The sequence below is a fragment of the Colletotrichum lupini genome, chromosome 3 (genome assembly GCF_023278565.1).
Source record: "Colletotrichum lupini chromosome 3, complete sequence".
Taxonomy (NCBI): Eukaryota; Fungi; Ascomycota; class Sordariomycetes; order Glomerellales; family Glomerellaceae; genus Colletotrichum; species Colletotrichum lupini.
The window spans coordinates 6018042-6045751 of NC_064676.1; the positions used below are offsets into that span (position 1 = coordinate 6018042).

General features: G+C 54.4%; 11 protein-coding genes across 11 annotated transcripts; 8 read left to right on the forward strand and 3 right to left on the reverse strand.

Moving 5' to 3' along the window:
* Positions 1 to 1551: 1551 nt before the first annotated feature.
* Positions 1552 to 3180, forward strand: CLUP02_06560 (uncharacterized protein; the record flags this gene model as incomplete). Its single annotated transcript, XM_049285559.1, has 1 exon — positions 1552 to 3180. The coding sequence occupies one exon, from the start codon at positions 1552 to 1554 to the stop codon at positions 3178 to 3180; it is 1629 nt and encodes a 542-aa protein (XP_049142702.1).
* Positions 3181 to 4932: 1752 nt separating this feature from the next.
* On the forward strand, positions 4933 to 5856 carry CLUP02_06561 (uncharacterized protein; the record flags this gene model as incomplete). The annotated part of the gene is made up of 3 exons (XM_049285560.1): positions 4933 to 5167; positions 5429 to 5543; positions 5736 to 5856. 3 exons carry the CDS (start codon positions 4933 to 4935, stop codon positions 5854 to 5856), a joined length of 471 nt encoding a protein of 156 aa, XP_049142703.1.
* A 976-nt stretch (positions 5857 to 6832) lies between these two features.
* On the forward strand, positions 6833 to 7960 carry CLUP02_06562 (uncharacterized protein; the record flags this gene model as incomplete). Its single annotated transcript, XM_049285561.1, has 1 exon — positions 6833 to 7960. One exon carries the CDS (start codon positions 6833 to 6835, stop codon positions 7958 to 7960), a length of 1128 nt encoding a protein of 375 aa, XP_049142704.1.
* Positions 7961 to 9968: 2008 nt separating this feature from the next.
* CLUP02_06563 (tubulin binding cofactor C) lies at positions 9969 to 11387 on the forward strand (the record flags this gene model as incomplete). The annotated part of the gene is made up of 4 exons (XM_049285562.1): positions 9969 to 10077; positions 10160 to 10320; positions 10388 to 11104; positions 11187 to 11387. The coding sequence occupies 4 exons, from the start codon at positions 9969 to 9971 to the stop codon at positions 11385 to 11387; spliced, it is 1188 nt and encodes a 395-aa protein (XP_049142705.1).
* A 339-nt stretch (positions 11388 to 11726) lies between these two features.
* Positions 11727 to 12197, reverse strand: CLUP02_06564 (uncharacterized protein; the record flags this gene model as incomplete). Its single annotated transcript, XM_049285563.1, has 1 exon — positions 11727 to 12197. The coding sequence occupies one exon, from the start codon at positions 12195 to 12197 to the stop codon at positions 11727 to 11729; it is 471 nt and encodes a 156-aa protein (XP_049142706.1).
* An 830-nt stretch (positions 12198 to 13027) lies between these two features.
* On the forward strand, positions 13028 to 14990 carry CLUP02_06565 (2,3-bisphosphoglycerate-independent phosphoglycerate mutase; the record flags this gene model as incomplete). The annotated part of the gene is made up of 4 exons (XM_049285564.1): positions 13028 to 13279; positions 13362 to 13670; positions 13746 to 14127; positions 14182 to 14990. 4 exons carry the CDS (start codon positions 13028 to 13030, stop codon positions 14988 to 14990), a joined length of 1752 nt encoding a protein of 583 aa, XP_049142707.1.
* A 542-nt stretch (positions 14991 to 15532) lies between these two features.
* On the reverse strand, positions 15533 to 17312 carry CLUP02_06566 (prostacyclin synthase; the record flags this gene model as incomplete). Its single annotated transcript, XM_049285565.1, has 3 exons — positions 15533 to 16436; positions 16518 to 16943; positions 17065 to 17312. 3 exons carry the CDS (start codon positions 17310 to 17312, stop codon positions 15533 to 15535), a joined length of 1578 nt encoding a protein of 525 aa, XP_049142708.1.
* A 1099-nt stretch (positions 17313 to 18411) lies between these two features.
* Positions 18412 to 19274, forward strand: CLUP02_06567 (uncharacterized protein; the record flags this gene model as incomplete). Its single annotated transcript, XM_049285566.1, has 2 exons — positions 18412 to 18858; positions 18933 to 19274. 2 exons carry the CDS (start codon positions 18412 to 18414, stop codon positions 19272 to 19274), a joined length of 789 nt encoding a protein of 262 aa, XP_049142709.1.
* Positions 19275 to 20578: 1304 nt separating this feature from the next.
* CLUP02_06568 (heterokaryon incompatibility protein) lies at positions 20579 to 22948 on the reverse strand (the record flags this gene model as incomplete). Its single annotated transcript, XM_049285567.1, has 1 exon — positions 20579 to 22948. The coding sequence occupies one exon, from the start codon at positions 22946 to 22948 to the stop codon at positions 20579 to 20581; it is 2370 nt and encodes a 789-aa protein (XP_049142710.1).
* A 635-nt stretch (positions 22949 to 23583) lies between these two features.
* CLUP02_06569 (T-complex protein 1) lies at positions 23584 to 25427 on the forward strand (the record flags this gene model as incomplete). The annotated part of the gene is made up of 4 exons (XM_049285568.1): positions 23584 to 23629; positions 23695 to 23861; positions 23919 to 24240; positions 24289 to 25427. The coding sequence occupies 4 exons, from the start codon at positions 23584 to 23586 to the stop codon at positions 25425 to 25427; spliced, it is 1674 nt and encodes a 557-aa protein (XP_049142711.1).
* Positions 25428 to 25724: 297 nt separating this feature from the next.
* Positions 25725 to 26960, forward strand: CLUP02_06570 (uncharacterized protein; the record flags this gene model as incomplete). Its single annotated transcript, XM_049285569.1, has 7 exons — positions 25725 to 25833; positions 25896 to 26087; positions 26149 to 26182; positions 26244 to 26311; positions 26391 to 26660; positions 26744 to 26801; positions 26888 to 26960. The coding sequence occupies 7 exons, from the start codon at positions 25725 to 25727 to the stop codon at positions 26958 to 26960; spliced, it is 804 nt and encodes a 267-aa protein (XP_049142712.1).
* Between the last annotated feature and the right edge of the window lie 750 nt (positions 26961 to 27710).

The following is a 27710-nucleotide window of genomic DNA, read 5'->3' on the forward strand; positions in this document are numbered from 1 at the left end:
TCCGCCCGCATTGCAGCCCTGTCTCGTTGCCATTTGCTTTCTGTCTGACTCTGTCACGGAGTCACAGCTGACCGCGAATCTAGGAATCCACCGCAATCAATCTGTGTAACACAGCGCAGACCACGTCAACAAACGCCCATCACGTCGCCCAAGGGCCAAACATTATGTGTGTGTGTGTGTGTGTAGTCAGCTACTAACCGCAGCACACTGTCACCAGTCACCAGTCACCACACCCCAACCGACGTTCCCAGCTGTGCTATATAACCTGCTCCCTGCGGTTATTAATTTAGCACATTTGTGATTCGTCGGCTGCACCTGTGTCGACCTTGTCTCTCAAAGTCTCACATCGCTCGCGCTTGGACGAGACACTTTGCTTTTTCCACCTTGCTTCTTCGACGGCATACACACACACATACCCACACTATTACTCTTTCTCTCACGCCATGTCACAATGTACCTATACAGCGGTGAGCAGACAGCGGAGCGCGCCGGTACTTTTCTCATCTTCGTCAACCGCCCGTAACCCATTCCAGCCGTTTTCGTGAATCTTCGGATGGCTTGGAGCAAGGAATCTCAGGTTTCTACCAACAGCGAACAAACTTCCGTGGGAGCAAACAATCCCGCTGACTGCAGCATGCTCTCGCCTCATCTTGCCTGTCCACCCTGTTGGCCAATCCTCTCATCTTCGCTTGGACTTGTCTCGTTTCGTTCTGCCCATGCGGCAGCGGACGAGGGCAAAGAGAAGTAAAAAATGATATATCGTGCAGTATCCCACGGCTGCAGCCCGCTCTCATGCGAGCAGCCGACCACTCACAGACCCTCGGGACCACTTTGCTTTTTGCCGTCATAAATTCTCTCCCTCGGGCATCGACGCATGCGATCAATCGGCAATGCCACAATTTCGGCCGGTTGACACGAGGCTCTGAATCGGCTAGCGACATGCGGGAGTGCGTATAGGACCTCTTGATTGGAGTCCACATTGCTTTTCTGCATAAGCAGAATGACGATCTCTTCGGGAGGCATGCAGGGAGGGGCAAGCCATCGAGGCTGTGGAAGACACTTACGCACGCTAAGAAAATAAGATGGTGGTGTGTCTCCCAAGTTCCCGGTCAGGCGGGGGTGCCTTTTTTTTTGCCTTTTTCTTTCCAACACCCTCGACAGCAGCACCAGCTGTATAGACGAGGTTAGCCCTACCAACAGCCCTCTGAAGTGTGTTGTGCGTTGGATGTGACGATGAAGAAGAAAACACTTTGCCCTTGGCATGTTGGCTGGAGAGGAATTGGCCCGCGCGGGGAGATGCAAGACAACCTGTCTCGGTGTGTGTGGTCGAGCTGGCTGACCGCTCCCCCTTTGGTCCGATCGTTTGGTTGCGTCCTAATGCTGCGTTGCGGGAAGAAGTCTTTCCGTATATATGCTCCCGGCCTGCTGACGAGTGAGCGCCCTACGTTCACTCTTTTCTCGAGGTTTGAGGCTGCTGCGTTCCGAAAAGCAAGGTCTCTCTTCCACTTTCGTCTGATTTTCCCTACTCAGTTCACTATGTCATCCTTTCCAATGTTTGCTCCCATGCCACGCAGAAATGTAGATGGGCCAGTCTCCCACGCGAAGTGGCCGACAGTCGACGCCTTCCGCTCAACATCGACATCGTCACCATGGGATGTAGATGATTCCACGGCCCAGACCGTTAGCAAGCTTAACTGTGTCTTTGGTTTCCGGCCACCAAACGCCTACGCCAAGCAACCATCTCGAACATCCCCCGATGAAGTATCTAGATATTCTCCTGATATCCAACATCCTCGTCTAGATCAGACCCCCGAGCTACGACAAGACACCCCTTCAGATGTGCGGACACGGACGTCTTCCTTTGGACCAGAGACGCCTCCTACCAAGTTCGACTCATATTTTGCACCAGAACCGGTCGTCCAGCCTCCAACACCGAGTCGGCCTGTCCATGCCCATCTACGCTCCCACTCGGATAGCTGCAGCGTTACAAGTCTCTGGCCAGAAAGCCAAGGCTCATATCGATATGGGGGTGAAGCAATTTCAGATCAAGGGATGGATACCAAGCAACATGGCAATCTTGGCGCAGCAGCATCTCGCTCGGGAGATAACTCTCACCCTCAACGGCAGTCTCGCGAGGCATCATCGCCTCACCAGAACTACACCGTCACCCTCACCCGTAACAACCGCGCCGTCACTCTCATCCTGCAGCAAGGCCGCCCTACAAAGCAAGGGCAAGCAACCATCACATGCTACCGCCAAACTTTCCTGGCTCTGGGAGGACCCTACGCCGAATTCTTCAAGGCATCCGAGGCCCTGGTTCTACTGCAGCACATGGTGAACGCATCATCAATGTCATTTGTGCCCTTTAGCGAACGGGAACGATCCGAGTTGATGCTCCGCATGCGAACTTCGCCAGACGCCATGATTCTCGGCGAGCCTTGTTCCAACGCACGCGCGTGGACGAGCTTCTTCTCCACGGAGCTCGGTGCTGGGAGGGCCTGGGAGGTGGGCACCGTCATCTTCCCCTGGAAGGTGCTCGAGAGGCTGATGAGCTCTCTCAATTCCGAGTTTGCGCGCAAGAGGAGAGTGCAGTCCCGCGCTGCCGCCGCGTTTAACACACGAGAGGCGGAAGAGCACGCGGGACCAAGAGGAGGACGCGGAGGCGCGGCCTTTCAGCACAGCTACAGCCACTCCTACGACTCCCGCCCCGTATCTCTGCACCTTGCCGGTGCAGAACACGGTAATTTCGAAGCAGCAGCAGCAGGGGACCGCAGCTCCGTGGCATCCGGGTCGCCACCCCCTCGAACACCGACAGAGATTCTGCCGCCCAAGCTGCAACTCCTGCCGGAACAGCGCACCTCTCAGCTTCACCAGTCTCCTCCGCCCCCGCCTCCTCTGGCGTCCGTGACAGCCGCGCAAATCCGAACGCGCAGACGCCAGCACTCGGAGCCCGCCGTCCGACGCCTAAGCCTGACGTCGCCGCGCATCTCGCTACTCAAATCCAACAACCTGCGTAGGCTGCACGCTTCCTCGACGCCCATGCGGCTCGAGTTTTACGACTCGATCCGGGCGTGGCCTGCTAGTTCGCACCGAGCGCGTGTGAGGCTGCCGCCGTGCTCCCGGTTCCTGGAGATGGTTGAGGACCAGGGCGCTGATTCTCATAACCCGATTGTGGTTTGAGGCCTCACTCTTGGGTCCGGCTTTTACTCTCCTGCATTACTGCATGCAGCTTCTTCATTTGTTTTTTCTTCATCATTCTTCTCTTTCATTCTTGTGTGTGTGGATTAAGTGGCCTGTAGAACACAGGGGGCAGAGCACCTTGAACTGCGCGCAGCATTCCACCCCTCTGCACAGCTGCTGTTGGGTTCAAGATTTTAGACGGGGTTACTACCATATGTGTACACGGGAAACAAAAACGGGGAACTGAACGGGTTTATGAGAAATGGACTATGTGAAATGGAAAATGAAACGAATGATACAAAACAATTGTTAGAAACAGGGCAGGGTTCTTGGGGAAAGGCACTTTAGATAGAGAGAGACAAACAGGATCACGCGGTTTTTCGCTGGGCGAAACCGCCAGCTCACGGCAGGATCCTGATGAGCGGGAAGAAAGAAGTGGTGTTACACTCATGAAGAACGAACGTCCTCGCGGATTTTGTTCCATGTACTACAAGTGGTTTGAGGACTTAGGTCTAGGAAACACGGATATCTCACTATGCTAAGCATATCTTGAACTTTTCCCGCTGGTCTCCTCCCTCTCTGTTCCCCTTTTTCTGCGAACAGCAGTGGTGAGTCACTTGGAATGTAGGAGGTTTTACGTCCGTAGCTGTGTGATGGGACACATCGCATCATAGCTCCGAGCTTAGCTGAAAGTTTACTTGGTCAGGAATGTACATCCCGTCTCTCACGTGCCAGATAGGACATGCGACTTGCTACGCGATCTGAGACCGTTTGACATACGGCCGGAGAATTTGGAGGTTGGAATGTATTCGTAGATTGGCAGCAGCGGTTCTAGAACTTGCGAGGTGCTCGGGTTAGAGTCTAGAGATTATCGGGCGGAAGTCTTTGGACAACTTCCCCAATATCAGTCACGGGATTAGAGCCTGTGAAATACAGCTGGACCAAAACCCCGACCTGACTCGTGAGATCGTGCCCAAAGCACCCTTCCACTCTCAAGGGTATTTCGCTTCGGTCTCTTGTAAATAGCACAACGTGGATAGCAACCGTGAAAGCAAAACACGTTGTACTCCGTACAATGGCCTTCAACCCGTGGTCGCGATGCACTCCTCAGTATTCGCAGGTAGTCTCGAACGTTCTGCCCATCAAGTGCTCGAGGTTCTCTTGGCGCTGATGCTTCCCGGAGTTTAAGTGCGAACCACTCCGTTAGGCACAGAGGACCTTTCTTCTCCTGCCGCAGGGACCAGGATCATCGCAAATACACTCTTTTACCAACGGGTGTAAATTAAGCAAGACCAATAAGGCTCTCAGCACAGGTGACACAGCGCGTTGACAACTTCCCAAACTTGAGACGAACGTTGACGGGGTTGTCCATGTTCACCCAATGCCGGGGAAGCCGCGCCGCGATCCACTTCTCGCAGGACTTCATCTTTTAGAGTTTCTGGTGATGGAGTCGTCTGTGTCTCCCCTCCGCCCCTTTTACCGGGTTATAGGATCATGATCATCCTGGCCATTTACTACGTATGTAGATGCTGAGGGCCGCGCGCGCGTGGGGGCGCGGCGAGATATAAGTCTCCGTCCCATCTCGTTCCCGCGGGGAGTGGGCATCGTGAGGTTCTCGCCAACTACCTCTACTCACCACAGTCACTCGTTCTACCTGCGGCATCTACTCAACTAAACGTAACTCAACCGCGAATCTGCGACGAAACACCGTTCACAACCGAATAACATCCTCCCCCGAAACGAGAAGCAATAATGGCCCGCTCAACCCTCGCGCTCCTCGCCGTGGCAGGCCTCGCATCGGCAGGCAGCCTCCTGACCCCGCGACAGGATAACGAGACGAAGGCTGCGGTTGAAATCACGGCGCTGAACAAGAACGTTTCGGCGACGACGGGGTCGGGCGCTGTCAGTGCCGCGGGAACGCTGGCGCCGTTTGGCGGAATTGGGGTTGGTTGTGGGATTAATTGGGCTGAGGGGCAGTCTTTTGGGGGTGAGTTCTTGAACGGGATGAAGGAGGATGTCTGGCTTCCAAGCGTCTCCTGAGTTGAGAGTTCTGGGAGTGTTTGAGGAGATGAACTTGCAAATTGGATTGGATGTGGTTGTGAAAGGAGAGGATACGCAAGAAGGGGGGGTGGTTATGCTTTTGACCACTCAGCGGATGGAGAGGGGTGACTTGGAGGAATTCGAGGCGACGAGGTGCCTTTCTTTTATTGAAGAAGGATAACGAGCTGACGCATTTTGTGTTCACCAGGTGGCCTGCAATCCGGCTCTGAAGCCTTTGGTCTCGGCGGTGGCTTCACAATCACCAAGGACACGATGAACATTGGTCTGGGAATCGGCATCAACCCGATCAACTTCAACTCCAGGTAAGCAGAAACCAACTCAGACCGCTTCACCACGGGCTGGGTCATTACCGCCCCGGTTTCCCCCTCATCCACAACCTAGACCAGAATGCGGGAGGGTTGTGAGGTGGACAGCGAAAGGCCAACGACCAAAGTTTTTCGTGTTTCTTCTCCTTGAAAAAGTTAGACGATGTTGATACATTGGTCTTTTCACAGTGTCAGCTACGAGGCGTCGACGAACGGCACCGTGAGCTTGGTATTCACGTCGACTTCGGCGATTAAGTGTGAGGAGACGACTGTTGATGGGGTTAAGGGCGTCAAGTGTACGTCTACCTGAAATGCCTGGGCATCCGGTGGCTCCCGTATTTGTTACTTGCTTTGAGCGTGTTGAAAATCTAGATACATATCTGCTATCTACAACCCCCCATGCCGTGAGTAACTCTGTGAAGACGTGACCAGCCATAGCGAACTATGAACATGGCCCCGTGGTGTGAATTGGGTAGCTTGGTACTCGAATTGAGAGTGATTGTGAAGAGGACCTTGATATACCGGTACCGTGGTTACGGGACAGATTTCACCAGGTTGACGGCCCGCTACTTTGATCTTTTGCAACGGTCATGCGGGTTCCTGGGATCTGTGGAACAGAGGGTTGGGGGGCTTGGATAGTCGAAGGCATATGCTCAGGGAGTGATTAACACTTTTTGGCGTCGACGACGACTCAGATGTACAGTGCCTCCGCCATGCATTGCCTTTATGTAGGGTAGAATCAGTAATAGTCCAAAAAAGTTGAGGTGTTCCGATCAAAAGTGTAATTGACTGTCACAACCTTTTCTTGGTGGTTGACACCAGGCGTGGTCATTCTCTAAGCCAATAGTCTGAGAGCACATTGCAAAAAATTGAGGCTTTTCACAGTGTCAGTCGCTCAACCAGGTTTTTCAATTACACTTCATCTAGACCGAGGTTTAGTCGACTACAAAGGTTGACGACGTTCGGAGATAGCATCGCATCAACCATTCTGTCCCAGCCCTAGAACCCATCTCCGTTACCTTTTGATTCAACCTTGGTGATCGTGTATTCCTTTGATAGATATATAATAGACAGATGTCCCTCCTCTTAGCAGTCTTATTCTCTTCTATCTCCTATCCACAACCCATCTCTGCTCCCAACTTCCCATACAACCAACAAGCACTCGCTTCTCTTCAAACCAACCTATAGTCGTCTCATTACTATACTCTCTGAACCCACTCTCTTCTCACTACCTTACTCTCTTTTCTAAATCTCTCTTCACCTCTCATCATCCACCAACCGTAGTCATGTATACCACCATGAATACCCAGACCGCCACCGCCACCCAGCTCTCTCATTGGCGTCGTCAATACGGCACCAGTTGGTTTGACGGCGCCGATGGGAGTAGCGGAGGCTACGACCTGTGCGCGGTCGAAGACGAGGAAGAGGGCGAAAATGAGAGATGGTGGGAAGAAGACTCCTCTGCTATCGAGGACGTGGACGAGGAAGTGGACGAATACGACATGGTGCAAGATGTCGTACCTGAGGAACTTAAGCAACAGAAGCTTGGTGTTCCTAGCATCATGCTCACCACTACCGAGGGAAACGTCTTTTTCGGCAATGCTATCCCAGAGGGAACATGGTGCACCGAGTCCCGTGAGTCCCTGAATCTGCGTACAAAACACATCAACAACGCAGAGACGTTCCTCTGCCCAGGCGACTGGAGACAGCTCCGCAACGCCTACCGCCTGTGGCAACAGCAGGAATATGACCAGCGGATGGAGCAAAATTTGGAGCTGGAGCAAGAACGACAGCAAGAGCGACAGCAAGAGGAAAAAGCAGAGACCGCATCACGCGAGCACCAACAGCTCTACGCGCCCCTGATCTTCCTCACGACCCCCGACGGCGACATCCTCACGGGCGACGAGATCCCAGAGGGACAACGAGCCCAAGAGCCCTGCGAGGCTCGCCGCAGGAAACAGCAATACGCCGCCAACGCAGAAACGCAACTCTGCCCGGGCAACTGGGAAAAGATCCGCGACGCCAACCGCCCAGAGGAGACGGAAGAAGACGCGGTCCTACACGTCAACCTGCGCGAGGCAGAGGCCGCACTTCCCAAGGGCAGCCGCAGCTGGCAGAAGCGCCTCGCGCGCGTGAACCAGCGCAGCCAGCGGCGGCGGGCGAGACAGCAGGAGCTCGAGGAGGCGGAGCGGCTCTGGCGGCTGCAGAAGGTCCGGGTGGAGGAGTTTGTGGCCGAGAGGAGGGCCAAGGTTGAGGCGCTCGAGAGGATCGGCGCGGCGGAGGATTTCCCTGCGTGGAGTCGGAAGATGGATCGGGAGCAGGGGGAGGCGGAGGAGAGGCTTAGAGTGCTGAGGAGGGAGCTTGAGAAGATGTTTGAGGGGGGTTGTGGGGAGGAAGGTGAGGTTGAGGAATGAGCATATGTTGTCTCTTCCCTCTTCCCTCTTCCCTCTTCTTGGGCGGCACAGGTTGCTTCTGGAGGAATAAGCACGAAGCTTCTCTGCTCTCTTCTTGGATATCGCCGTTGTATTCTTCGGGTTACTATACGGTGAAGATGGCCATGACTTACGGCCTTGGTGTTGGCGTTTAGTTGTTTCGATAAATTGACTACCGCTTTCCCTTTCTCACCTACTCCCATCCATCACCCAATGCCTCTTCGCCATGATTAACGACTAACGTCCATGAAAAGCCTCATCAACATGTAAGCCTTACATGGGTTTTGTTTGGAGTTGTCGAAACAAGCATAGATGTTGTCGAGCATTTCCCCACGAATCAACTGCTACATCTGCCGCAACACGGTTCGTCTCGTATTCGATGGTTTCTCTAGATTGTCTGTGAGAGGCAGCCATTTGTCAGTTGTCTACGATGCGATTTGACACTGAGCCTCATCGGAACGAAATGCTTTTGTATATCATTGCGCAAAACGGTCCACGTGCTATAAAGTCGTCTCGAGTTGTACTTGCATGTACAACAGGTGTATCGTCTGACGCCAGCATAGTAAGCTTGCAAGAAATCTCTACACGTAAGGGAGAGACGGGAGGATGACGATGGTAGGCCTCCTCCCTCCTGTACCCCAAAACTCTAAAAGACCGGATGTTCCTCAGCTGGTGTTACACGTATCAGTGCAGGGAATGACAATTCTTCCGAGGCTTCATCCGTTGACCTAGCACCAGGCTGGCTCATCAACTTGCACCGATACTAGTGCTTGATATGTTCGTTCTCGCAGTGGTTATCTTCTTCATCCACTACCTCGTCCCAACTCATCCCTTCAGTAGCCTGGGACAGTGAGACGACGTCAGACAGCCAAGCTCATCGTCGATCCAGGGTCCCGGGATGTCTTGGCAGAGCGTCAGTATCCGGGGAATGCGGGGGAGGCGAAGCGTTCGTTTGCTGTTCGAGCAGGACCTTAAACCACAAGCAGCATGGAACAGCAAACACACCAAACCCCGCCGCTTGATTCGATTGTTTGTCAGACCCCAGTGCAGTAGTTTCGCTGCTCGGTGGTGATGTTGGCTGCCACTCGCGTGACTGATATGCATGACGAGAACATTGAATATAGGTAGGTACCCACGTATCGAAGGTAACAAGGGAAAGGAAGAGGACCCCACATTCACGCCGGTCCAGGGTCCCCACTAAGAGCACTGAAGAAAACCCGACCGATCGACCGAGCGGCCAATCCGCGTCGGCCGGCTCCCAACGTCGACCGGGGTGGCAAGCGCCAAATGGGAAGCGTCCCTTCCGTGCCCCTCACGCCGTCTTTTACGGTCTTCCCACCATCATAGGTAGGTACAGAAGGAACCCATCACCTCACTCCTGCCTGCATTTCATCGCCCGATTCGGCACCTGTTTCGCGTACGGAAGTAACGTGCTTTTCTTCGCTTCCGCCTCCTACCATACGCACACCACCACCCTAACACCCCCAGACACCCCAAGACAACCTCACTTTGGACGACCACACCCACTTCGGGAGTTGCAAAACCTCGTCCATCCCCGGATCTTCCAGCTCGTTCCTGTCACCCTGGTCCCCTTTTGGCTCTTCCCCGCCAGCCACTGCGCAAGCGCGTCACAACAACCTCAGCTACGTTGACTTGGTACGCTGATACTGCGTACACTGTCACGAAGCGAGCAATCAGAAAGTCGCGTGGTTCGATTTTTGGCACCGACCGTGTAGACGACGGGACTTTTAAAGACAGACTTGGTCGCACACCCCACCGTCTGAAGACACGCCACTTTTTGGATCGTCTTACACCAAGCTTGTCTACTTTGCCTTACCTCTCATCAGGTAGGCCCAAATCTTCATCCCTTCCTCGCTTGAAACACAAGCCCCGAGCTTCTTTTCTGGCTGGGCTCTGTTCCTTCACATATAAAATCATATACGATTTCCACTTTTCCATTTCCTACCTATACCCCGCCACTACGACGACAATGGCACCAGAAGTACTTCAGCAATTTGCCGTAGGTGGAGGACTCCCAGTAACCAAGATGCAGGATCCGAAAGAGAGGTTTTATCACCATTTTCAAGAAGAAGTCACCGGTACGTTGGCCCCGTAAAACAAGGACCGAATGGTCGTCTGATGTTTTCTGGGCCGTATACTAACAAAGAACCCCGCACCCAGGTCTACAAGAGCAGATCGACAATGTGAGCTCCATATCTCAGGTCGGTGGTGAGAGGCAGGACGCCATTGATCACATCCTGGCCGGTATATCGAATCTCTCCAACGAAGTCGCCGACGCTTCCGACTACGTTCCCTCGTATGACCAGCGGAACTACGCCCAGGTGGGTTTGAATCCATAACTTACTCAGGCTTCCTATTACATCTCGTTGACACATCTTCACTTACCAGGCCGTCAAAGCTCTCACAGACAAGTTGAATGAGACCACGGCAAAGCTGGCCCCGCGTTCCCGCTTCCAGTTCAAACCTCGCGGAGCCAGCTCAGCAACAACATCAACCACCAATGGCCCAGCCGCGCCCAAAATTGACCCCCGTCTCATTGTAGGGGCAAGCCTTGCCGACCCCTTCCCCCCATCCCGCGGCGGCCCGGTCACCGCTCCTCCCTCCTCCTCCGTAACCCAGGCCGCCACGGAGACGGACTCAGACGGCCTCGGCGATCTCCCCAACTTCCCAAAGAACTACAACGAGGAAATGGCCCGCCCCAGCGCCACCAAGGTCCGGAAACCCAGCTTCTCTACCGCAAAGGACATTGCAATTTTCGGCCAAGATGGCCTGCACATCATCCTCCCGTCCTCGGCGTCGAGGGCGACGAGTTCGGGCCGCTTGACCGATCTAAAAGGGTGTGTAGTGGACATGTCCATCGCGCTCTCGGGCCACACCTCGTTTGCGAACCTGGCGCTCAAAAACGTCGAGAGGAGTCTGATTGTTGCGGGAAACGTGGCTGGGCCGGCGCATATTACGGGTGTGTCGGATAGTATCATTGTCGTTTCTGCGCGGCAGGTGCGCATCCACGAGTGTAGGAACGTTGATATTTATCTGCACTGCTCGAGTCACCCGATTATCGAGGATTGTTCGAATATGCGCTTTGCGCCGTTGCCGCCTAGCTTTGTAAGTAAACCCCTACTCGTCCATACTTCTTCCCCCCCCTTTTTTTTTTTTTTTGAGATACCAGCCGCTGACTGCCGAGCAGGACACCACAGAAGACCCCACCAAGAACCAGTGGGACCAAGTAGACGACTTCAAGTGGCTCAAATCAGAACCCAGTCCGAACTGGAGCATCTTGCCGGAGGAACAGAGGCTGGCCGAGGAGATTTGGACAAAGGTTGTGCCGGGCGAGCGCGGCAAGGATTTGCACGATATCCTCAAGGCGGTCGGGGTCCAGAAGCATTGAAAATCGGATGGAACATGCTGTACATCGACGGGATGCGGGAAAGTGAGAGGTCATCGCTACTTGCAGAAGTTTCCTGGGTCGAATCCTGGTTTGGAGTTTCAAGGAAGGCGGTTTTGCTAGGTATCGCAAGGGATGCATAATATGTTTTGGCGCAAGAAAAACAGCGTCCTCTTCCGTCCAAAATTTCTTCGTTTGGTAGTTCGCATATCGGGGTATCATAATAATTCAATCTGGCAAAAACTTTTCGTCCCCATCTCTCTCCCTCTCCTCTTGCATTCGTTCCCCTTCGCAACTTCTCGCTTGAAGTCTTCTTCCACCGCACGTGTTCCATCCTTCGCATCACTCAGTCTCCATCTTATCCCCCCTCCCGCCCTCCTCATGCCCAAACTTCACACCCGCCTCCCTCAACCGATCCAACACCTCACGCTGCATCCGTATCCTCTCCTCAAGCTCCTTGATCTCCTCCTCCTGTTCCTCAACGGTCCGTTCCATATCCGGGAGGGTACGCATCTGCGTGCGGGCGCGCTGCAGCTTGTGCTTGAGGGCGTCGGTCTGCGCGGGGACGTCTTTGAGGGAGAGCGGCGCGTTGGGGCTGGCGGCACCGCCAGCGGCGGAACCGAGAGGGTTAGGTGTGGCGCCGGCGCCGGCTGGGGTTGCGCCTGTGGTGAGGCCGCCGCCGATGGAGGAGGAGGAGGAGCCCGAGGTTTGGATTGCGGTTCGGAGGCGGGTTAGGATGCCTGTTAGTTCGGTGAGGGTGTCGAGGGCGTCTGGGGAGAGGGTTGGGGGTAGTTCGAGGGGGTGAGGCGGCATTTTGGTGGTTTGGTTTGGCTTGGTCTCGGGGTCTTGTATGAACGGAGAGGAGACGTTATGCGTTGTTGACAGAAGGGTGGTGAGAAGTGTCGGTGAAACGGGTGATTTGTGGAGAGGTATCGGGCTATTCTCAGCCTCGCGGTAGGTGCGTGATGGAGAAAGGGTGGTCGTTGGCTGCGTGCTCGAGGCTTGGAAAGTCAATTGACGGGGAGATGGAGGCGTAGGTACAGTACCCAGGTGGGATGAGGTGAGGTGAGGTGAGAGAAGCAGTTGCTCGGTGAGGTCCGTCCGCGTCCAGGGTCGTGTCAAGCTGGAACGGCAAGGGCCAAGGGCCAAGGGCCAAGGGAGGGGGGAAGCTCCGCCGGGGCAAGGAGCTTCCACGGGCGTTTTAGCGGCGCGGCGATTGGTAGCTAAAAATTGTTGAAAGTCAACAGAGGGGCAGCCGGGCAGCCCGCACCGTTTCTGACGGAGTTGGCACTGTACATTCGACGGGGGAAAACGGTTGGTGTGGACAGTGTGATTACGGAGTGTAACGGCACGGATCTATTATCGGCGATACTATGACATAAACCCCCACCAAACCACCGACACCGATAAAACAGCCCAGGCGCCGGGAAAGCTCACTGTACCCAAGAAAAGGTGGTACATTGGCTGATTCAATCAAATCTCCTCAACCAGCCTGGCACTTCTCTCACCACCACCGCCGTCGCCGTAAATAAAAGTCTCCATCTCCCAGAACAGAAAAAATCACGCACTTCCTAGAACTCTGCTTTCATCCATATACCCCCTTCTGTAAAGAAATTGCTGCACAGAAAATAACCTAATTCACCATGGCCAAGACCGACCAGAAGGCCTGCCTGAGTACGTCCAAAGATCTCCCTCCAGACCCTCCGTGCCCCTCGTCGAAGCCCCGCGGTGATGGAGATGGTGGCGGCGTGAGTGTTGTCGAGGCTGGCCACCAAAACCACCAGAACGCGCCGCCAGCAGAAACAGTCCACTCGCCTCTCCCGCAACCGCAACTGATTCCCAAATCCAATCCCGATTACATCCTCACCCTTGCCTACATCATCCTCTATCTCCAAGTCGGCTGGCTAATCTTGTGGATCTTGCGCTCCTACAGTCGTGATTGATGGCTGGGGTGTGCCCGGCGCCGACTCCCCCAAGGATGGCGACGCCATCACCAACGCAAAGACCCCCGTCATGGACGACTTTGCCCAGAGCAAGACCGGATACTGCGAGCTCGACGCCTCCTCCATTGCCGTCGGCCTGCCCGAGGGTCTGATGGGTAACTCGGAGGTCGGTCACCTGAACATTGGCGCCGGCCGTGTCGTCTGGCAGGACGTCGTGCGCATCGACCAGACCATCAAGGAGGGCAAGTTCGCCGACAACGAGGTCATCAAGAAGACTTTTGAGGGTGCCAAGAACGGCAACGGCAGACTGCACCTCTGCGGTCTCGTCTCCCACGGTGGCGTGGTGAGTTCTAGATTCTGAGCCCATCTTCCGCTTCCCTCAAGATGCATGATAGTCTAACACACGCAACCCTCCCAGCACGCCAAGCAAGAGCATCTCTACAACCTTCTCAAGGCCGCCAAGCAGTACGGTGTCCCCAAGGTCTACATCCACTTCTTCGGCGATGGCCGTGACACCGACCCCAAGTCCGGCGCTGGCTACATGGAGGAGCTCGTCAAGACCGCCAAGGAGATTGGCATTGGTGAGATCGCCACCGTCGTCGGCCGCTACTACGCCATGGACCGTGACAAGAGATGGGAGAGAGTCCAGATCGCCCTCGACGGCTTGATCAACGGCAAGGGCGAGGAGAGCACCGACCCCGTCAAGACCGTCAAGGAGCGTTACGCCAAGGGCGGTGACAAGGACAAGGACGAGTTCCTGACTCCTATCATTGTCGGCGGCGACGAGGGCCGCATCAAGGGTGAGCATCTCTCTTCCCAAAACCCCAAACTTCATAACTAACAGGAATCCCAAGACGACGACACCGTCTTCTTCTTCAACTACCGTTCCGACCGTGTCCGCCAAATCACCCAGGTGCTCGGCGACGTCGACCGCTCCGTCCTCCCCGACTTCAAGTTCCCCAAGATCAAGAACCTCGTCACCATGACCCAGTACAAGGCCGACTACCCCTTCGAGATCGCCTTCAAGCCCCAGCACATGGGCAACGTCCTCGCCGAGTGGCTCGGCAAGCAAAACGTCGAGCAGGTCCACATCGCCGAGACGGAAAAGTACGCTCACGTCACCTTCTTCTTCAACGGCGGCGTCGAAAAGGTCTTTGCCCTCGAGACCCGCGACGAGTCCCAGGACCTCGTCCCCTCCAACAAGTCCGTCGCCACCTACGACCAGGCCCCCGAGATGTCGGCCGACGGCGTCGCCGACCAGGTCGCCAAGCGTCTGGCTGAGCAGAAATTCCCCTTTGTCATGAACAACTTTGCGCCCCCGGACATGGTCGGCCACACGGGCGTGTACGAGGCCGCCGTCGTCGGCGTCGAGGCCACGGACAAGGCCATTGGCAAGATTTACGAGGCCTGCAAGAAGGAGGGCTACGTCCTCTTCATCACCGCCGACCACGGCAACGCCGAGGAGATGAAGTTCCCCGACGGCAAGCCCAAGACGTCGCACACCACCAACAAGGTGCCCTTCATCATGGCCAACGCCCCCGAGGGCTGGAGCCTCAAGAAGGAGGGCGGTGTCCTGGGTGATGTTGCGCCCACCGTCTTGGCTGCGATGGGTCTGCCCCAGCCTGAGGAGATGACTGGCGCGAACCTGTTGTCCAAGGCATAAACGCATTTGTGGTATTTCTGTGTTTTGGGTTGGGGCGCGATGTTGTCGGCTGACGGTGGAGTTGAGGTGAGGGTAGGGTGTGTCTTTGGCGAGCGAGGTTTTCATAGGGAAGAAAAGAAAAGTTGAGACTCCGAGAGTGAGGAGTACCGGCGTGCTGTAAAGGATTATGATGACAATAGACAACCCTAGAGATAAGAAAATGAGAATACGCTTTGATGACATGAATGGTTCTGCATGACGTTCATCCACTTATTGAAGTCGAACGCGCAGCATGTTCTTCATGGCCTAAGACCCCATCTCACGTTCTTTCAGCAAAACAAGTCCCTGATTCAGCTTCCAAACAAGTCGTTACCATTCTAATTTGTTTGGTAGAAGGCCAGGTGTCAACTGATGATGAACAAAAAGAAATATTCTGGTGGTATTCATCTCAGTCTCATACCTATGGACACGAACCACTAAACCCCTATTCCTGCTTCGCCAATCATGTATATCTACTACCCCTAAAAAGCCCAACGCACCATACTAAGAAACACCTCGATCCTCTATTTGAATCTCCACTCAACATCCTCCCATCCAGCCCGCCTCGAAAGAGTCGCCTTGCTAGACTTGCTTCCATAAATCGGCGACCGCAGACCCGAAGTAGAGAAGGGCATCTCATGATCCGGTACCTGCACGCCCTCGAGCTCGAACCCGACAGCCAAGCACGCCACCGCGCCCAACAACTCGGCAAACGCAAAGTTGCGGCCGGGGCAGAGGTGCTTGCCGCCGCCGAACGGTACAAACGACTCCTTTGTGCCCTTGGCAATGTCGGGCGTGTTCTTGAGCCACCGCTCCGGGTTGAACTCGTCGCCGTCCTCGCCCCAGACGGGCTTCTTGTGCATCACGGACGCGCTCCACTGCACCTCGACGCCCTCCTTGAGGAGGTACTGCCTTCCCGTCTCGTGGTCCGTGATGGTCGTGTCCTTGCTCGTGACGGTCCGGCTGCCGGTGACGGTGTTCTCCGAGCGGAGCGTCTCGCGGTAGCACGCGACGACGTAGGCGCACGACCTGCCCAGCTCCGTGACGTCGATGGTGGCGACGCGTCTCCCGCCCTCGGCGGTGACGGCCAGCGCGGCCGAGGACTCGACCTCCTCCCGGACGCGGGCGAGGTATCTGGGGTTGGCGAAGACGTTGACGATGAGCCAGAACATGGAGGGCGCGGTGTTGACGGTCGAGGCGGCGGGGAGGGAGTCCATGGCGCCGAGCATGATGTCCGAGAGGCCGAAGCCGCGCCAGAACTCGGCGCGGCCGCGGATGGTGGCGGAGACGGTCGGGCCCTGGTCCATCTTGCGCATGTAGTAGCCGACGAGGCCCGTGACGATCTTCTTGCGGGCCTCGAGGGCTTTGCCGGCGATGATTTTGGAGATCCAGCCGTATTGCATCTTGCCCATGCCGCTCTCGTATGTCCTGCGCCGAGAACGTTAGCCACACGCTGACAGGGAGAACAGAAGAAGACGCGAGGGTAAAGAGAACGGCACGAAAACGTACCAGATGGCATCAACCAGCTCCAAATTGTTAAACGGGCTGTGCTCGCCATACAGAGCCCTCGTCGTCGCAACACCAATCAACCCACGAGCCCAGTAAAACACGTCATCAATCTTTTCGGGGCTTCCGGGCTTCACCTCGTTGAAGCGGCTGCCAATGTAGTCGAGGGCGCTCAGGTTCAGCTTGAGCAGGTTCTCGCCGGACAGGGCCGAGATGGTGACGCGGGAGATCTCCTCGACGGCGTTCTCCTTGACGAGGCGGTGGGTGACGTCCGGGTTGATGCCCATGGCGCGGCCAATCTCCTCGATGCGGGCGCCGAACTCGAGCGTCTTGTTGCGCATGGCGCTCTGGACCAAGGGCGCGCTGTTGATGACGTACATCTTCTTGCCGAGGACGGGGATTGTGCAGATGGGGAGCTTTGTGCGTTTACTGTACGTAGAGAGATTTGGCTGTCAGTGATGTATCTTTGCCATGGTGCTCTTCATGAGGTCCCGCCTCTGAGGGGCGTTTTTAGAGCGTCTAAAGCGTTGAGAGGTGTTGTTCGACTTACGCCAGCTTCTCGTAGACACCAGGGTACGATGTGTTCACGGTGATCCAGTGGCCGATGATGGGGAGAAGGCCCTTGACGACGGGGGGCTCGCGGGGATCAACGGGCGCGGCGATGAACTTGTCAATGACCATGAGGATCGTGACGACGAGGGCCACGGCAGAGGCAATCAGCTTGACGGAAGATGTCGAGCTGAAGCGCTCCAGCAGCGTAGCGACCGCGGTCGCGGCGGCGCTCGAGGAATCCGCCATGGTCGCGAGGCGAAAGAAGAAGAGATCAAGCTTCTGTCGAAAGGAAAAGTGGGAGCTGTGTCAAAGGGGTAACAAGCTCACTATGAAGGCGGGTAGGGTAGGGTAAGGTAGGTGAAGTGAAAAGTGTCGCTGTCTCGTCGTCCGGCAGTGGGAGACGTGCCTCGTGGTTTTATATAAGTCGTTCGACTGCGTTTCGCCCAAACCCTTCGCTTCCCTTGCCCCCCCCCCTCCCTCCACCTCCTCGGACTCTACATCCAAGCCGTCTCATCAAAACATAGGGTGACAGGTACAGGTCTTGTTTAACGAGGCACGGTTCAGACGAGCTTCCCCAAACCTTCTTTTCGCATATGCGACTCGCACTGCCCTTGCCTTTTGCTCGTTTCCCCATCCATGAGTAGGAAACTAGGTAGCTTAAGCAAGCGGGGGATCCTAGAGCTCGGCGAAAGGGGGGTATGATTACGATTTCCCGCCCTGCCATTGGGCGTTATCTTCGAGACGGCAATTCTAATTGCTCAGGCTGTCCGCGTATAACCAAAGATATGCAGAAGAAGGTGCCCATACATGTGGCCGCAGCATGACATTGGCGTGTGTCTCGCGAGCAATATCTTGCAGGAGTCAGGGACAGGTAGGTTGAGGGGGAGCTATCCGTCAAGCTTAGGATCATCGCCAAGCTCTGGGCCGAACCAGCATTAGGCGGGAAAAAGCGTTTTGTTAATTCCCCGCGCGCCAATGAAACTACAGAGGCCTAGAGACTGCCCCGGTCTCGGTTTCGGTTCCGCATTGCCAGGGGGGGTGTTTAACGAAGCGATCCCGAGTCTGCCTCGTTCCAATTGTAAAGTTGTAACAGAACACAGCACAGCACAGGCTGCACGGCAAGCTGTGGTTTTGGCTCGTACAGCGGTACGAAATGTGAGCTTTATAGTTTGGATGGGGTTGAAGAATTGACGTATAAGAAAGCGATAGCTGAATCCTGGAGTATGAGTGAATATTGAAAGTTGCATCTTTAAACCGCTGCATCATCCCATTTCAAGACCGACTCGCCGTAATTCCAGTACACTTCCCAGCCCCCTTTTCAAATCCTCCCTAAGCAAAGATCATCATGGCCAGTGTCGAACGACTCCGCGTAATTGTAGCCGGCGCAGCAACAGGCGTCGGCGCCGGCACCGCAAAGCTCCTCGCCGGCCGCGGCGCCAAAGTCGTCGTCGCCGACATCAACATCTCGGCCGCCAAACAGGTCGGCGAGGAAATCACCGCGGCCGGCGGCAGCGCCCTCGTCGTCGAGTTCGATCTCTCGGACGAGGAGTCCATCAAGAACCTGATTGCCCAGGGCACCGAGTGGCTCGGCGGCGGGCTTGACAGCCTGCTCAACATCGGCGCCGACCTGAGCCCTCAGAACCTGGGCAACGACAAGTCGGTGCTCGATATGGATGCCGCCGTGTGGCAGCGCACGTTTTTGGTGAATACTACGGGGTATGCTCTTACGACCAAGTATGCGCTGCCGCATCTGAAGGCGGCTGGCGGGGGCACGATTATCAACATTTCCAGTGTAAGTCGCTCTCCTGTCCCCAGCGATTTTGCAGCAAACATATGAGGCAAGTCAGAAAGCTGACTGAATTGAAGATGGGCGGCCACTACATGGGCACACCGGAGCCGATCCGCGTAGCCTACGCAGCCTCAAAGGCCGCCGTGCACGCCCTCACCCGGCACACGGCAGCAACCTACGGCCCGGACAACGTCCGCTGCAACACCGTTGCTCTCGGCCCCATCCTCACGGCCGCCCTCGAGAGGGGCATCGCCGCCAGCCCGGCCATGCAGGAGGGCCTGAAGAGGGTCCCCCTCCGGAGACTGGGTAAGCTGGAGGAGGTTGGCGCGCTGTTGGCGTTTATGATTTCGCCTGATGCGGCGTACATTACTGGTGATATTTGGTCCATCAACGGTGGAACTCACGTCATGACGTATTAGTGAAAAAGGTACCTATAGTCTAAGCAGGCGATTATGTATAAAGTTGAAAGCTCATTTCGCGTTCGCCATTATGTCTCCCGCGCCTTCAAGATAGAGACTGTCACTCTGGGCCGTCGCCGATTTTGACTTTGATGGGCAATGAAGCAGTTGCGGAAACCACTTTTTTGAAAGCGAATCACCCCGGTCTATTGACTTTCTGCCTCTCGAGCTAGAGAGTAATACTGCCCAGATGATGAAACTCAAATACGGAGTCACGATATCAGAAGTGATACGAGCTAGTTGCGACGTTGAGGATCCAAACAGGTTGAACCTCATGTTCAAGGTGATGTCGCGAAGTATAGTCTATAGCGGAAAAGGTGACGTGCCTCGTACGATACTATCCGCGTATTACATAGCACAACGTTAAATGAAACTTGAAGCTCGACCAATAGCGACCCTGTAAGTCGTACAGACTAGGTAATCGAAACAACCTAAGAGACCCGTAGGGTGTAATAGTAGACGGCGCAGTGGAGTTGTCTTTAGTCTAATAGTCCTGTATAGGGACTTGCGCGGACACACGCGATGAAAGAGAATCTCCTACAATGACACTCACCTCATATGAGGGGACAGCCCTACGAGCAATAGCGGAGATTATCACGTGCATCTCATCATCCCTGGGCTCTGCTGGACCCTAACAAAGTATACTTGTAGAAGAAGGCACGTTTCTGCAAGCTCTCGAGATGTACTTTAACTAAGGTACCTTAGCTTACACTTGGCTTGCACGGGCACAGGACGGAACATCACCACAGGGCATCGGTCTGTGAAAATTTAGACCTTCTCTTCCGGATAGCAATGCCTCCCTTAGCTGATGATCACCGGGAACTCAAGACAAGAGCTAGATCACCATATCATTGAAAGACCAGTAAAGCTACCCGGGAACGCTCGCTGCTTTCGCCTCGGGAGGAAATCTGCAAGATTGCAAGGTTAGGCTTTCGAATGGATGCATTGTATTTGATAGCCAACAGCTCACTGAGTATCAATGACAATATTGTTGAGAGAAGAGTGACTAGCTATCCAATCCTTGGTTACGCCATCGCCGCGTCAGATCCATTTTCTAGGAAGACAGCTCGTTGTGCAGAGAGCCCAATCACCCCCCAAGGATCGCGACGAAATGAAAGTCTCCGTCAAATCCTCACAATGATAGCGACAACGCTTTCTCTTCCATTCTCTTTAGATATTAGGAATAGTCTAGGAGTTCTTCCGCGTGTGCTTGCAGCAGACTGTGACAGACGGTCCGGCAGTGCCATCCCGCTATGCTGCGTCACTTAGACGAGAAGAAACGCGACTTCGGCAAGTTCAGGAGCGTGAAGCCTTCGCCTCAATTTCGAATCCAGCTCCTCGATATCGTCAGCGTTATCTCCCCAGCCATGCGCTTCGTCGCCCCAAGTCATGATGCCATCAACATAACAGCTTCCGACCATTGTGAACCGGTGCACGCCTTTGATGCTTTCCATCTGATGAACCCTCGAAGATTCGGTACAGATCGTTCCGAAGTGTTTTCGTAACATATATGGCATAAGCCCGCCTTCAAGAACGCACAGCTCATCTCCCACGCACATGCTGCCTGGGCCTAGCCCAATTTGGCCTCGATCTGTAACGAATAATCGGTTTCCGGCGGCCATAGTCCGAACGGTGTCCTCCATCCATAAACTACCCTCCGGCTTGGTCCACTCTAGAAGATCATAATCCTTTGGTAAACAGGCGATTTTATACGATTCATCGGTATCCAAATCATCATTCCACTGATGTTGGTCGCCGTCAGGTACTGTTGAAGCTTCAAATCGTAAAAGCGACCCTCCTGTTGAGGGAATGGCATCAACTGTGTATCCGTCTGGACAAGCTGCAACCGCACTATAGAAGTCTTCTAGGATATTCTGATCACGGCTCACTCGCATGAGCGCACCTGCGTATTGCCCGAAGGCCCAGTAGGAGAGTTCTCGTCGTTTGTCAAGGTTGAGTGTGCGGAGGGAGCCGTCATCGTCACTGAGTACCTGCATAGACATGGAGAGGCAGGTTGCAACGGCCTCGAGGAACGGTTCTCGATGGTTTTGTCGCCCTTGTTTCCTTCCGTAAAAGGCCTGAACCTGGGCAATGGCCTGGCCAACGTTTGAGAGATCACTGCGAATGACCTGGCTGGTATGGTCAACGACGCCGCAAGATACGCCTTTCAGAATCAAGGCAGACTGCTGTCTGTCCTCTTCAAACGGCGGGCTCGAGTTATATTTGATCATAGTGGGGAGGAACTGAATAGGCTTCCATTCGGCTATGTCGTCATTGAGCAGGCCTTCGAGGTGTTGCCGTGGAAACATATTCTCAGTTCGACCCTCTAAATTCAACGGGTAGTGGCAAAACCGTGTACGACTTGCGTTGAATCCCAAGGACGCTTCCTCTTGGAGACGATACCGTCTCTGATTGAAACCAGAAGCCATGTGCTCGGAAGACCAATCTGGCACCCAAGAAGGAATATCGATACGGCTCTTGGAAAGCAAGTCTGGTGTCGTCATCCAGAGCAGACCGGTATGGCGGATGATCTCAAATGTTGCGTGGGAGAAGAGCTCACTGACATCATCCTCGTAATTAGCCTGGATACTCAGCTGGTTGTGTAGAAATGGCCGTTTCGATTTCATGTCCTCAGCAAGCTTGAGGAGAGCGAAGATCTTGTCTCGCGGCTCCGAGGATTTGCGATGGCGAAATCTTCTGAGAAGCCACAGCAGAGAGCTGCTTGTAGTTGCTCCGACGATTGTCTCCTCTTCCTCCTCTCTCAAGCGGCGAGCAGGACTGATCGCATCTACTCTGCCGGCCAAGAAGCGCACAACTCTGATCAGCTCTGGATGTTTGATCTTGGGTGACTGCAAATGCATTTGGGCTGACTCGACGTAGTGAAACGGAAGCAAAGCACGGCCGTAAGCCATAGTGAGCCGTCGAGCGACGCAGGCCTCTTGAACAATCCACATCCGACTCCACCAGTCGCTTATCGCAAAAAGCCGCATCCTTTCGATGATCACTTGCAGCTGCGACTCACTGAGGTTTCGTTCAATGTCGTGACTGTTGAAGTATAACAGCGCAAAGAGGCTGTAAAGACACAAGATCTCTTCATGTTCCGTGAGCGATCCGGGCTCAGAGTTCTTCAGCGTATCCCAGTGCTTCTCGCATGTGTGATCCGAAGTCAAGATATCCAGATTCCCGAGATCCGTCAAGGGGTTCTCTCCCAGTTTCTCAAAACGACGTGAGTAATCCTTGCGGCTTCGATCTAGGCCATCTCCAACGTAGGCTGTGACTTCAGTGGCCGAGCCGAAGATGTCGTGCATCGAGCCAACTTGGTGACCCTTTTCTGCAGCATCATCTTGGTCGATGCATATCGAGTCCACCCAAAGAGTAATTGGTTCTATCTGCCTTCGGACAGCACGCAAGGCTCTATCCAAATTAAATGTGATCTTGTGGATCTTGCCGTTGACGGTGATCTGGTTTGACCGCTTCGAACTCCCCCATGCATAAGATAAGGCTTGATACTTATGATTTCGGTCGGCCACATATAGCCTAGATTCGAGGCCGTCGAGCCATTCTCCCGGGAAAAGCTGAATTAGTCGAATCTCATTGAGGGCAAGTTTCTCGTTGTACGTGAACACCGACATCATGTGAACCAAGCAAGTGATGAACAAGCCCCTCTAGTGGCTAAAGTGATGGTCGAGGACTAGAATACTGATGGAATGGCTGAAGAAGGCGATGGAATAGGCAGACACGGGAGAGGGAGCCAAGTCAGCCTGCATCCCGCGAGCCCGCTGATTGGTGTGAGAACATTCTTTCGAACTGCCTTGACCAGCTCAAGACGTATACCTTTTCAACCATCTCCAGAGTAAGCGCCGCTATGAAAACCTGTCATAGTTAGCATATTCAGAGTGACGGTATAGCAAGAATTCGGTATAGCATGGATCCTCTTAAGATGGGCTCGGTTATCAACGATTGATCCCTCATAAGTCGAGAAATTGAGACTGTTGATGTTGAATCTGCGCCTGGATTTTGGCGGGGAAGTCGCAGGGGTCGCGAGTACCCCTCCTCAATTACATAATCCAACTCAAGTAAGGCAGCCACATTTTGGTCCGTGCCCGGGGAACATCACGAAAGGCTGCAATAATTTTTTGGAGCTCCAGAAGCTTCTTGGGCCACGAACAGCACAAGTACAGCCTCTCCCCGCGACGACATACGAATCCCGAACATACCGCCGAGTGTCACCCCTACAGCTGTACTCGTCGCATCGAAGTAATCGCCCAAAATGTCGTTCGGAGGCCAGACCCCGACCATTATTGTCCTGAAAGAGGGTTCGCTACCCCACCGCCTTCCCCTTGCCGACCTGGAAACTGTGACTGACGAGCATGTTGCGCAGGAACCGATACCTCTCAGGGCAAGGGTCAGATTATCTCCAACATCAACGCCTGCTTGGCTGTCCAGGCCACGATCAAGTCTACTCTCGGTCCCTATGGAGGTGACCTCTTGATGGTCGATGCCAACGGCAGACAGACTATCACCAACGATGGAGCTACTGTTATGAAGGTTGGAAGGACCGCAAGGACTGTTTGGGGAGACTCGGGCATACTGACGCGCATATAGCTCCTCGACATCATTCACCCCGCAGCCCGAATCCTCGTCGATATCGCGAGATCACAAGATGCTGAGGTCGGTGACGGCACAACGTCCGTCGTCGTCTTGGCTGGAGAGATCCTGAAGGAGATCAAGGAGCACGTCGAGCAGGGCGTCAGCTCCCAGGTTATTATCAAGGGTCTGCGGAGAGCGTCTATGATGGCCGTCAACAAGATCAAGGAGATTGCTATCGACACCAACGAGAGCAACAGAAGGGAAACGCTCGGCAAGCTGGCGGCTACCGCCATGACGAGCAAGCTGATTAAGCGCAACACCGAGTTCTTCACAAAGAGTATGTTGGATGCACTCCTCCAGTGACACAAATGCTAATCGGGCGCAGTGGTCGTGGACGCCGTCCTTTCCCTGGACCAGGACGACCTGAACGAGAAGTTGATCGGCGTGAAGAAGATTCCCGGCGGTTCCCTCACCGAGTCACTATTCGTCAACGGTGTCGCATTCAAGAAGACGTTCTCCTACGCCGGTTTCGAGCAACAACCCAAGTCTTTCGAGAAGCCCAAGATTGTGTGCTTGAACGTCGAGTTGGAGCTCAAGGCCGAGAAGGACAACGCCGAGGTCCGTGTCGAGCAGGTGTCCGATTACCAGGCCGTTGTCGACGCTGAGTGGCAGATTATCTACAAGAAGTTGGAGGCTATCTACAAGACGGGCGCAAAGGTTGTGCTCAGCAAGCTGCCCATTGGCGACTTGGCTACCCAGTACTTCGCAGACCGCGACATCTTCTGCGCTGGTCGCGTCACATCCGAGGACATGGAGCGTGTGGTCCAGGCCACCGGTGCCACTGTCCAGTCTACATGCTCAGATATCCTCGCGGAGCACCTAGGTACCTGCGGAAGCTTCGACGAGCGCCAGATTGGAGGCGAGCGTTTCAACTTCTTCGAGGGCTGCCCCGAGGCCAAGACCTGCACACTCGTCCTCCGTGGCGGTGCTGAGCAGTTCATCGCCGAAGTCGAGCGCTCGCTGCACGACGCCATCATGATCGTCAAGCGCGCCATCAAGAACCACACTATCGTCGGTGGTGGTGGTGCCGCCGAGATGGAGGTGTCCGCATACCTCCACCGCTTCGCCGACAAGAACATCCCCCACAAGCAACAAGCCATCATCAAGAGCTTCGCCAAGGCTCTCGAGATCATCCCCCGCCAGCTCTGCGACAATGCCGGTTTTGACGCGACCGACATCCTCAACAAGCTACGCGTGGAGCACCGCAAGGGCAGCACCTGGGCCGGTGTCGACTTCATCAACGAGGGCATCGCCGACATGATGGAGCGCTTCGTGTGGGAGCCGGCGCTGGTCAAGATCAACGCCATCCAGGCCGCCACCGAGGCCAGTTGCCTCATCCTCGGCGTCGACGAGACGATCCGCAACGAGGAGAGCGCGCAGCCCCAGGCCCCTGGTCAGCAGCTGCCTCCGGGCGCCGCACAGCGCGCTCTGAGAGGAAGAGGACGGGGCATGCCTCGTCGGTAAAGGAGGGGGGTTTATGACCGGGTTAAATGAATGAGAATCAAAAAAGGAAATCAAAATTCAGGAATCGATGAAATGGCGTCTGTATGATACCTAGAACTGGCCCCCAGGGGCTTTGGCTTTAAAAAGTCCGAATAGACTGGGTCATTTGTCGTCTGTCATGAACATCTGCTCTCCAACCTTCCGTGTGTGATTTCATCTTGTGTGATGTAAGCGCGGTATACAGTTTGAAAAGGCCCAGACCAATCTGTCATGTTGAAGCCTTGACGGGGGTTAATAATGCAGTGAAACGTCCATTGGATGAGGAAAAATGAGGTTAGGCAGCTAAAGCCTGGGAGGGTGTTGGACATGCAGCAAAGACGATCTCGATTGGCCTCTCCCTATGCGTGGCACCGCACAATCGGCCGCAGTCTTCGATCATGGACAATCGAAACCATTGGGGGTGTTAAAAACGCAGTGAAGACTGTCAAGACTTCGTTGGCTCGGGCTCCAGCTCTGGATATGAGCAGAGCGCCTTGAGAGGGGTTGAAATTGCAGTGCAATTGGTTGCCTTCTTTCTCGCCGCGACGAAATTCGTTCGCATTCGGTCGCCTTTCCAGGTCTCAGGCGGACCAGGCGGACAGACCAACGTCGCCGCATCCTCGAGACACCCTCTCTTATGTTGTGCATAGACCTCACGGAAAATTGGCCAACCTATTCTCTATCAAGCTTACTACCGCCTCAGCTGAACTCCTACCTAATCAAGACTGGATTGGCCTGTGAAGACAGTGTCTGGCGGTAGATTAGAACTCAAATCCCGAGACTGATTCGTCCATGTAGCCGATTTCCGTGTAAAGTCTCAATGAGGTGCTCACAAGCTGACCCAGTTGTCTTTGAAAACACGTCGAGTTGCATAAGAAACAAGACTGACGATCTCTCAAAGCCTCTGAACTTAGTGTAACTTTTGATGACCATCTCACATTCTAGTGATACTTCAAAACGAGACCGCCTCCATGGAACTGATGGCCTACCCCCTGCCTTCCACAACTTGCAACTGCCTTCCTGGCAGTGAGAAATACAGTGAAGTCTCGAGTCTGTCTCGGTCAGGCGAGGGATCGAACAATCTGGAGAGGAGTTCGACTATACACCAGATCAAAGCCTCGGGGTGTGTTAAAATTGCAGTGAATATTCTTATTCTTGGGCAGTCCGGAGTCGCTTTTGGTGGGCTGCATAAGACCTGCTTCCCACCAAGCCCAGGTACGCGTTAAGATTGCTGTGCAGAGGTTCTGATCATTGCCAATTGGCTTGCGATATCTAGCATTTGATCTTTGAACACCTAGATACCAAAGGCAAGGTACATGCCATCACGACGTATTCATTCGAAGTCTCCTTCACGCTGTATGACCAAATCGCAAGGAAGGATGCTGATTGTTTGAAATCTTCACGTGTTTCCGATCCCGCCTTCTGGGATGGGATGAATCTAGCTGTAAGGGTTCAGAACTCCTCTTCACCAAAGCCGTGTCTCCCATCGGCGATTACCAGTTCGAAGAAGGATAAACGTTCGAGAAGAAGAAGAATACGAAAGGGAAAAAAGAAGTCATTCATATTGAATCGAATAAAAGGTTAGGTTAAGTGAGGCCTCAGACTTATGGATTAATCCATGACTCCCTCCAAATACCCCTCGGCCACGTTCCCCTTGTGCCTCTTATAGTAGGAGAGAAGGTGAAAGTGGCTGGAGCACCTTACGGGTGGGCCTCACCCTTTGGTTTCTAAGGAGTATCCGAGGGCTCGGCAAGATACTCCCAAGAACACCTCAGGTTTCTCGGCAAACGCCGTCTTTCGCAGGGGGGGGAAACCTAGAGGGTAGTCCTTCAGCAAAAGTCTTCAAGCCCTCGGAATAATGACACGACCAAGACACCAAGATAGCGCCATCTCATCTCGACGGAGGCCTCGAAATCCGAACAAGCTGTCCCATATAAAGATAGAACATGAAAGTCATATATCCATCATGTCCTCCTCACCACCCCGTCGCGAGGGGCCACAGCTGGAATGCACACCCCCAACAGATTCAGCTATACAAGCCCGCAAGCACAATCGTAAGAACCTAGAAGCAGTCAGTCCGACGGCAAGCCGACTAGTTCTCGACGCTGCCACCTTTGCTGAAGATGTTTTGCATTCCAACAGGTGGAAACCCGAGGTCACACGCACCGGCTCCCATGACGAACTTTTCTTCCGCTCAGGAATGTGATATAAAAGTCGGAGAGAAAAGGAAAAGAAAAAGTCTCATAGCTAAAGTCCCACAGCCGC